This window comes from Parasteatoda tepidariorum, chromosome 3 (assembly GCF_043381705.1).
Source record: "Parasteatoda tepidariorum isolate YZ-2023 chromosome 3, CAS_Ptep_4.0, whole genome shotgun sequence".
Lineage (NCBI taxonomy): Eukaryota > Metazoa > Arthropoda > Arachnida > Araneae > Theridiidae > Parasteatoda > Parasteatoda tepidariorum.
The window spans coordinates 1,938,626-1,949,933 of record NC_092206.1 but is presented as its reverse complement, the minus strand read 5'-3'; the positions used below and the strand labels follow the sequence as shown (position 1 = coordinate 1,949,933).

Here is an 11,308-nt window from a genome sequence, read left to right as displayed (position 1 = left end):
GCATACATAGTAAACTTTAGGGTCACGCTGTGTACCCCCTAATTGACCTATAATTATTTCCCATGGTAGGGTACACTATTACCCTGTAATATAATATGTGGTCCAACTTAAATATTATAGGTCAATATTAAGGTCTGAAATCGGGCTAACAGTGAAGAGGGACTTCGCGCTTCCAATCTTTAAAGGGTTTTAGAAGGTCTGCCCCTTCACATTTTATAAAAGTTAAAATATTGAGAAAATATGGAAAATAATAAAAAATAATGACAAGAGAAGAAAAATTAATAAAATTATTTTTTAAAAGTATTTAAAAAATATTTTTTATTTATCTAAGAATTAAAAATTTGGAAAACAAAATAAAGAAAGGATATAATATAATCTCTTCATCAGCTCACACGATTATATCCGCAAAAAGGAGTGCTTTCTAATATTGTATCATTATAGCCAAAGCAAAATATATTAATACAATAGTGTGAGGAGCATTAAAAAAAATTTTAACGAAAATAGAACTCATTAAGTTACCGTGTTGCAGTAGAATGTGCCATAAGATATCACTTTATTTATGCTTCTGTTTTCATATTTTGTAATCTTGCAATCTTGTTAAGAAAATATTTTAAATCATTCTTAAAGAGATTTCAGTACGCGTATGTTTACTTTAATTTGCTCATCGCTATATAGATTTCCTTTCATGTTTTGTTTTGTAATTTCTTTACATTTTATTTTCTGTTTTTTGCTTGATATGTTTTATTTCATATATATATATTTTACTTAATATGTTCTATTTTCGTTTAAATTTTCTTGAGTGCTCCTCACACTATTGTATGGATATATTTTGCTATGGCTATATTGATACAATATTAGAAAGTACTCTTTTTTGTGGATATAATCGTGTTAGCTGATGAAGAGATAATATATTTTCTTTATTTTGATTTCCGGATTTTTAATTTTTTTTCTTTTTAGATAAATAAAAAATAATTTTTTTAAATACTTTTAATAATTTTTCTTTTCTTGTCATTATTTTTTATTATTTACCATATTTTCTCAATATTTTAACTTATTTTATGAGTTCTATATGCTAGAAGCTTATGCGCAGTTAATAAAACTTATTAATTTTCTTTGTTTTTCTCCCTTTTCTTTTTGTCTTTATTGTGCTAAATATGTCTGTGTGTATGTGTAAGTTCAAAAAATATTTCAAAATATTTAGTTCTATATACTTGCAGATTATGCACAGTGAATAAAACTTATTAATTTTCATTTTTCTCTTTATATCCTTTTTGTGTTTATTTATAGTGCTCTATGTATGTATATATATATATATATATATATATACAGTGGTGGCCAAAAGTGTGGACATTTTTTGAATTTTTCAATTTTGTGTGCTTGTAGAATATATTAATTTTCACTTAAATACAAACGTTTGTATATCAAATTGAAGGTAATTTTATGTAAAATTTAATAACAGAAACAGAATTAAAATATCTATATTACAAAAACAGTTATGCTCATTTTAGTAGAACAAACACAAATCGTCTTGAATAACGACTTGTTTTGTAATAAAAACGTACTAGCCAATTACAAACTCTGTTCTTAGGACCAATCAAATGACTGTAACTATAGTTTAGGTTATTATTGTTGTGGAAATATTATGATGCATACTAGTACAATTAAATAGAGTATTGCTGTTTTTGAATATTTGAAGTCCCTTTTTTTAATTAAACAAATTTTAAACAATGTCATCAACAAGAAGAACTAACTGGACATCTACAAAAAGAAGCCGAATTGTCATATTGAGAGAAAATGGCCTCTCTTATGCTGAAATTGCAAGACAAGTTGGTGGTTCAGTGACTTGTTCTGATGTACGTAAGTTCTGTTTACATTATGAAAAAACGAAATCAGTGGAAAATAAAGCCAAATCAGGCGGGGGGCTAATTCACAAGTGCTACTGCCGATAGAAAAATGAAATGGCTATGCCTTCAAGATAGAAAAATTTCATCAGATGCCATTCGATGTGATATGAGTGCAGCGGGTATTGCACACTGACACCAACATTTAACCACGCGCCTATGCCCCTAAAAGAGCATTTATCGGTTAATGGTTAAGGTTGGAAGAAGCGGGTATTGCAGTAAGTTCAAGAGCAATAAGAAGAAGGTTATCAGGATTTGAACTACAAGCTAGAATTCTGAGGGAAAAAAACATATTTAAATCAAAAGCAACGTGGAAAATGAGTTAAGTGGGCAAAAGAACACATTTAATGGTCAGAAAATCAATGGAAGCAAGTAATCTGGAGTGATGAGAGTAAAGTATCGCTCTTTGGAAGTGATGATAGAAAATACGTGAGACGTAGAGTAGGCGAAGCGCTTCATCCTGATTGCATTGAAGCAACTACAAAAAATCCAACAAATGTCATGATTTGGGCATGTATGTCTGCAGATGGTGTGGGCCGAATTCAAGTGATTGATACCTTCCATCAGGGATCTCTTCTCCAACAACGCACCATTTATTTTTCAGCAGGATTCAGCTCCATGCCACACAGCAAAAGTATGCAAAGTATGTTTTCAAAATAAAGGCATAGATATATTACCATGGCCAGGAAACAGCCCTGATCTCAATCCAATTGAAAATTTGTGGCGACGTTTGAAAATTCTCGTACGAAAAAAACGCCCATCCAATAAAAGACAACTAAGTGAAGCTATAATTGATTCTTGGCACCATGTGATTACGAAAGATGAACTCCAAACACTCGTTCACTCGATGAAAAGACGCTGTGAAGCTGTCTTAAAAAATAAGGGTTATCCTACTAAGTATTGATTGTGTAAGTATCACTTTAAAGAAATGCAAATCTAAGATAGTTCTTATTATTAGTGTTATAACTTTTTTTGTAATACTGTATTTATTATTAAATTTTACATTAAATTACCTTCAATTTGATACATAAACATTTGTATTTAAGTGAAAATTAATATATTCTACAAGCACACAAAGTTGAAAAACGTGAAACTTTCAAAAAGTGTCCACACTTTTGGCCACCACTGTATGTGTATATAAATATGTATATTTATATATAATGTATATTTACGTACAATGTAATTAATACAATTAAAACAATGGAAAAACCAATAAGGATGATACTTCAATATTTAACAGAAACTAGACATGAGTTACGTAGACTGATGAGTCACACACTCATTTTTGAACCACGCGGGTTTGCTTTTCCAACTCTCTCTTTTTTTTTACATCAAAACAGTTTAATTACAGGGTGAGTGACATCTATTGGCCTTTTGTTGGTTTTCTTACACGGAGGTTGTTTCGTTTGTTACACACACATATATTCTTCTGCGGTCGCTGTTCATATTTATATATTATTATTAGGTGACATGTCACCCTCCCACAAACACTGTAAGCACATGAGATTTGCTCTAGAGGCAGTCAGATGGATTAGGATATTTTCGATATTGGGATATTTTCGGAAATCTAAGGTCCAGAAGTTTCAAGAAATCATCGATCACATTTATTCTAAAAATTCTTGTATATTTTATTTAAAAATATTACAACTAGAACAACTAGCATCACTTTCATTTGTAAATATTTTTTCTGGTAGAATAATAAATGTTAATTGGAGATAAAAGTAAATTTATAAGGAATTAATTTAAATTATGCTGCATATAATTTATTTAGAATTTCATGTTGTGAAACTATCAATGATCTAAAATTTTAAAGACATTAATTTTTTGAAAAAGCATCAGAAAGGTCCTGGGTTCGAATCCTGGACAAGGCATGGATATTTTTTTTCCTTTTCTTCTCTGTGCTGTCTGTGGGAGAAATGTTGTCTCACCAAATATGATGCCCATGAAAGAGTGAACAACATATTTGCCTTTTTGATACCGGAATAACAATGTGCAGGTGGGAATTACCACTGTTGAGTCCCCTGATATATGGCATGCCACAAAGTTTAAATAAATGGTTTGCAATAATATTTTTGGTGACATACAAAATGCTTCTTGCTCATCTTTGTAATATTACATTTGAGGATAATAATTTTCCTTTAATTTTTGTAATTATGATATTCTGACTCAAACGTTCAATTAAATCAGCCAAAATTGAAGCCCACATAAATAGGTTTCTGCGGTGAAATTTAGGGTTTTATGTTCCTGAAGCATATAGGTCGCAGCACTTTTTTAAAAATTTTACTCATTGAATGTTTTTTTTGTTTTATTTTTCAAGATTTTCAAAAAGGGATCAGCACTTGATTTATTTCTGAAGTTTTCTTAATGAATTGGCAGTTTATATTTTATTTTGATGTGGCTATTATAACTGTAACTTTATTTATTTTTCTTATGTGTGGATGTCTCTTTATTAAGTCTTCTCTGTGTACTTTTAAATCATTATCAAGACTTACTCTATGTACTTTTAAATAGTGATTGTTTGTCATCAATTTTTCTTTACATTTATACATTTGAATTTTTCTAATTGCTTTTTCTTATTAGTTTTTCCATTATGGGATCTCGGGGCACTGTCAGTTTTTGATTTCACCACTGACTACAGAAAGGCTCCAGTGTGCTGGTAGACAATGTGTCCCTTGATGAAGTGCTGTCCTGCTAACACACGTCTTATTTTTTTTGTTGTTTTCTGTTAGAATTGTATTTCTGACTTTCTAAATGAGAATCACATGATTGATCTGCCAGTCAGATGCCTCAACTCAAATTTACTAACTGTAACTGCCTTCATTAACAAACATATAATTGAGAGTATGTGCAAAGGATTACCCCCCAGATTAAGACCTTTATGATTTTGAAAAAAAAGCCAAAACCCTTATTGAATGGCTTGCAATTGTTTCTAAAACTAATTATTAAAGTTCCCACTGTTTTACCACTAAATAAAAACAAACAAAAAGATTCAAAATTGAGTGGAAAATAAATAATCGGTGTCAAAATTGTAAAACACGACAGCCAAGTCAGTTAGTCCAAATTATAATTATTATCAGTGACAAAATGAACAATTTTCCTAGATAAGTCAAAATTCCTACCAACAATCCTAATATAATCCAAATTATTTTCGAATTTAATATTAATTATGGGAAGTTGGGTTTATTTTTGGTTATGTTATCTCTTCCCATACTCCTAACTGTCGATTGGGAGCAATTCATTTACTTTCAATTTCGAATTATTGGCCAACTGTTGAATACAAAATATTCTTGATGTGAGGAGAATGATTTCTTTATTTTCATAACTTTGGAATGTGGCCATGTTCAATTTAAGTTTTACATAATAAATCAATTTTTCCCAAACTATTTCATCCATTTTTCTGAGATAAATATCCCTACATTATATCCAAATTCAAATGTATCCTACAAAGAAACTACATGCTACTAACCACTATGGCTAAGAATTTGTACTAAACTTGCTACTTCCATAAAGTTACCTTTGTAGCTAATTATTTCGATGATGTTGTTATTTTTTTAAGCACTTTTGAAGATCATTTAAATCACCCTAAGAAAATTTTTGCTAAAAATTTGCAAAAAACTGCTGACAATGATAACGTTAATGTATTTAAAGTAATTATATCTCTTCAATGCTTCTTAGGTTCAATAAATGTATATCATAAATTTATAAATACCTATGCAAAAGCTAGACTGTAGGTGGTGTAAATAAAAACAATAACTGACGAAGGAGATTTAACTTTTGAATTGTATGAGATTTGTAAACAACCCAAAATTATTAAATGCATAAAAATAAATAGAATGAATTGGATGACCCACAGGATTTAAACAGAGAAAAAGATATTGCTTTTTAGACCTATTGAAACAAGAAAGCTGTTGAGATGGGATGATTATCTTGCAATGAGTGATAAGAATTGGAAATCAAAGATAAATCGGAAGTCGTTATGGAGAAATCTTCTGAAGAAGGCATTGGCCCACATTGGGTTGTCTGACTAACTATGAAGATGATGATGGATATAATGTTTTTTGATAATATTAAGCATTACTAATATTTAAAATTTTAGTTAATAAATGTAAAAAAAAAAATTATTATAATTTTTGTTTATTGTTATCTAGAGTGTTGTACTATCTGGTTACATGGAAACACCTTCTAAAACGAGTGATGACCATCACCATCATATGCTAGAAAAGTCTAGACTTGTCTCCATATCTTCTGATGACAAATTATTAATTGGAAGTGCTTTTTGAGGTTAGTTATTCATTTCTTGCTCTCTCATTTTCAGAAGGTCTTCAGGGTTCCCATGGTCCTTAAAAATTACTCAATTTTTAATTTGGTAAATAAGGGTCCTTAAAAGTACTTCATTTTGGTTCAAGGTTTTTAAAATTCCTTTATTTTTTTTAGCATCATTATGGTTGATAGGAACAATTTTACAGTTCAATTTTTTAAAACAAAATGTTGTAGAATTAGACCATGCATCGAGGGTAAAGCCTTTTAGAGAGACAAAAATTAATGTGTGTGTGGGTGGCTACAGGCAAGGGGAAGAAAGCTTTTATTAATATATTGGTTCTTTNCAGTAGTTTTAATTTGCTAAACCAGGTAGTTTTTCAAGTAATAATTGTCTCTTATGTGAACTGAGGAAAAATATAATTTCCAGCTTTTTTTTTTCAATTGGTAATTTTTATTTTCACTAAATGTTAAGTATCAATGTAATCATTTATATAATAATAGATTAGTACCAATTGTATGTCAACACATTATTTATCACCTTAAACTGTCTGAAATTTATTATTAAAGGGTTGCGCTTGCATAAAATTTACTATTGTGGAAATTCAGCTTTTTTGCCTTTTGGCTAATCTCATCCCTGTTAATTGTCATATACCATGATACATTTCGTCAAGTTGGTGGCAAATACAAAAATTTTTATGTAAACGTTAGTGTTCTAGCGCTAAATTTTTATATATAAAAATTAGTATATTTGCAGAAAATTAAATACTTTTAATTACTAGAATTCATTCAAAAAATACTTTTTCATTAAAAAAAACACACACACACTTTTTCTAAGAAATTTTCCCTTTCATCAATAATTGATTTAGCAAATATATATATGTACATATATATTGTGAAAAGTGATACTCAAATTCAAAATTCATGCATTGTATTAAAAATAGGGATTTTTAAAATCATGCAGAATTTCTTAGCAATTACCGTTCAAAAGGCGATCGAGAAATGAAATAGACTTAAATCTATGCAAATTGAACTCATTAAAAAGTTATGACTCAAATTTGCAATCTAAAACTTTTTATTTTTTAATGTTTTAATTATTTATTTAATTTTTTTAAATTTTTATTTTACATTTCCTAAGAAAAGAAATTCAGTGTCTTCAGAAGATTTTGCGGGCTGCAGGTTTTCAACCCAATTATGCTAAAAAACATTGCTAGGAGTACAGAAAAGTATCCTAATAGTCTCCTTTTCGTAAAAATAGTTGCTTTTTTAGTCTTTTCAGGCAAAAAAAAGTTGCCATAGTCGCCTCATGCTGAAAATAGTTGCATTTTAGTCGCCTGTGGCAACTCTGTTATAGGGATGAATTAAAACGCTAAGAAAAGTATCAGAAAAAAATTAGAACTAGAATCCATAACTAAACCTATTTCCTAAAATATTGAATTAAACAAATTTGTATAATATTTCAATGTATAATAAGTAACTGTAATTTTATAGAAAGCATAGCATTTTTTAAAATTCATGATTATACTGAAAATGAAACAGATTTGTAAGAAACAGGGTTTGAAAAATCCCAGCCCACCTAGGTTTTTCATCAAAAACCTGGGGTATTTTGGTGAAAACCTCAAGTGTTTTTTAAAAATACTTAAAAAAATTTTCCTGGGTACTAAATAAGAAAGCTTGATTTGCTTCTAACGAGAAATTTAAATATTTGGTAACTATTTATAATTTGTTTTGTTGCAATGTAAAATTTTCTTCAATTTTCAGATTGTTACGCTATTATTTTTATTTCTTATGGATAGGCAAATTTGCCTGGTAATTCTTTGGCAAACCCTGTTAATTAATACAATTATATCAGTGCTTACATTATAATAAAATTGTTTTTATTAATTTTTTTTGAAAGGTAAATAATTTGCACTGTCACTGATGGCATATGTATATTCGAAAAAATATGCATATGTTATTTTCAAAAAAGTACTTAATTTTTTCAAAATAAAAAGTCCTTTAAAGTGCTTAATTTTTTCTTTGTTGAAAGTGTGGGAACCCTGTCTGTATATATTAAATGCCAAATCTTCGTAACCCTGGTCTTGTATGTATTAAATGCCAAATCTTCTTAATTTCTTCTTCTCGAAGGTTTCTGCAGTTTTGCCTCATCTTTTGGATTGAGACTCAAATCTTATGCATTATGAAAATTTGCAATAAAATTTTGCTTATTGATGCTGAATAGAATTAATTAATGCAAACTATTAGGTGCTAAGATTTTGGTTGTAGAAAAAAAAATGTTTTTCTGCGATTTTTGAAGTATTTGAACTGATAGTTATTAATTCTCACGAACGCGAGTCCAGTGTCCTGTCAACCAGGCCAATCTTGATAATTATAAAATAAAACTTTTTTAGTCTATCTGAAAAGGAACACATGGTCCAAATTTGAGACTTCTATCTTTTTGATAAATTTTTAATTTTAGCATAACTTTATGCTTGTTTTAATAACGGTTTATTACAATAAAATTAGTATTCTTTTAATAGGGTTTTTCATGTTCTTTAATTTCTGTTAATAATGCAGTTCCTAGTAAAGCAAAAAAAAAAATTAAGCGTCAGTATAATTTCTTTCTATTATATTGTTTGTACTTTTATAATAATATTTTTTTACTATCTTCTGCAGTTTTAATTATATTTTAGTTGTTTTTAAAATTATTATAGTAAATTTCTTTTATTTTTCAGGTATTTCAACTTGTTAAAAAATCGGAAGTTTTAAAGCACTTCATGTATAAATTTATTTATTTTCTTTCATTGTAACTTAAATATATTTCTGGTCATTGTATATTTATTTTCATTTTTTTAATATTTAAATGTTCATTTTTACTCTTGTACACCTAAAGTTAACTGTGCGTTTTTTTATATTAAAAATAAGTAAAATGTCTCTTTGTTGTCTATTGGCGATCGAAATAGGCTACAGGTGGCATAGAGCAGAAGAAGTTTAGTTTCTGCTTTGATTTTCAAATAGATTAAAATCTTTTAAGTTAGGAAACTATACGGAACTGAAACCTAAATTAAATGTAATTCTAAAAGAAACCATTATGGAAATATTAAAAAATATTAAGGGGAAAATATTGTAGTAAATTCTATCTGGCAATTGGGGCTGTCTACAGGATGAGAAGACTTATTAAGATCTAGGTTTCTTTCTTGAATTACAAAGCTCTTAATTTACAAAACTCATGACATATGCTTCTGAAGCTTGGACAATGACAAAACTGGAGGAAAATTGCATCGCAATAGTTCAGAGAAAGATTTTGCGGAGTATACTCTGTGGTGTAAATGAAAACAATAACTTTGAGCTGTACAAGATTTATAAACAACCTGATATTAAAAACATAAAAATAAATAGAATGAATAGGATGCCCACAGGATTTGAATGAGTGATGACAATACAATAAAATAGATATTGCTTTTTAGACCCACTGGAACAGAAAGCGGGGAAGGCCGCGGTTGAGATAGGCCATTTGATTTTCTTGCAATTATAATCAAAGAGAATGAGTTATGATCAAAGTCGTTATGGAGAAATCTTCAGAGGAAGGCATTGGGCTGTCTGGCCAACTACGATGATGCATTACTTTTGTATAAATTTTTCCACCACTCTACCCCCCCCCCTCCATAGCTGCTGTTTTAAGAAAGTAAAGAAGCGATAACTTCCCGATGAACAAAAGCCATTAAAAAACTTGTAGACATTTCAAGCCTCCGAACATTTTCCAGGGAATTTTTACTGACGACCAGTCTAAGGCCTCAAGGGAAGTAACAATCGTCTTAAAAGGTAGAATTGATTTTCGAAGGAATTATCTTTTTTTAAAAGCAGAAACAGGGTTGCCACTCAAATTTGGAAGGTAAAAAAATTCTCTGTGTTTTCCTTGTATGTATTGTACACAATTACTGTACTCTTGTATGGGCTAACTATACTAGTTTTAATTGCTGGAAAAGGAAAAACTTGGAGTAAAAAAGGAACAGCTGAACATACTTAAATAATGCTATAGTATATGAAATAGTTTTTTGTATTAATATCTTCCTTAACTATCCCATAGATTGCGCTTTGAGTAGTCACCATTTTTTAAAATGCGAAAATAAAAAACAAATTCCCTGCATTTTCCTGGTTTGTAAAGAAATTCTTTGTTCATTTTGGAGATTTTGAAATTCGTATTTTCCAGTTTTTTCTTGTTTTCCCTATATAGAGTGGCAACCCTGGGGAAAAAAAGAAATGATTAAAGCAAAAATTTTACGAGGAATATTTTTAGTCCTGGCAAAATATTTTATTATATGAAACTTAAATCCCAAGTGTTAAATACACCTACATTTCCATGCCAATTTATTAGACGCATTCTAAGATTCTATGTAAAATCTTAATTATCAGGTGATACTATGCAGCTTTATTCGATTGAAACCAGTTTGCACTTGTTTACGTTAATGTATCCATTGGTTAAATTAGACGATATATTATATCAGGTATATAATTATAATGTAATAATTAGATCAAATTATTAGACACACTGTAGTTTTTTTTAGTAATTACATTGATTTGCACGAGTTTATAGGCAATACTTTTATAGTTAAACATGTATGTAATGGGATTTTATTCAGAAGATTTTTTTATATACAGTAGAGAACCGATTACCCGGAACGATCGGGACCATCGATATTCTGGATAACTGATTTTTCCGGTTTTCTGAATCGCTACAAAAAGCCGTTTTTTTTAATAGTTAAACCCAACTTAAAAAAAAAAAATTGGAAATTATCTTAAAAAGAAGAAAAAACGATGAAATAATACACTAATGATTATTTCCAAAATGATGGTAAGGTAAACATCTTTCAAATAAGAACGAAAAATCCTATGAGGAAAAAAAAATTAATTTTTTTTTTAATGGCAGGAAAACTAATTGAATTTCGTTCCGGTTTTCTGATTTCCGGATAACGGGTTCTGTATTGTACTTTCTATTTGTATTTATTTTTAACGTATTGATTTACAATGTTAACCCATTGATACAGGAGCGTAAACGAATGCAAACCAGTTTCATTTGAGTAAAAACAATACAGCTGTATACAATAAGATCACCTGATAATTATACTTTTACATAGAATCTTATCGTCTAATAATATGGTATGGAAATGTAG

The 11,308-nt window shown here is 29.2% G+C and overlaps 1 protein-coding gene across 1 annotated transcript in view; it reads left to right on the top strand.

The window, feature by feature from the left end:
• Positions 1–9,071, top strand: part of LOC107441960 (uncharacterized) — a gene marked incomplete at its 5' end in the record, with an annotated part of 14,717 nt that extends 5,646 nt beyond the window's left edge. The window contains 2 exon segments of the mRNA XM_016055377.3: positions 6,050–6,182; positions 8,873–9,071. Coding sequence (XP_015910863.1) covers positions 6,050–6,181 — 132 coding nt within the window. The 3' untranslated portion in view covers position 6,182; positions 8,873–9,071.
• Positions 9,072–11,308: the final 2,237 nt, after the last annotated feature.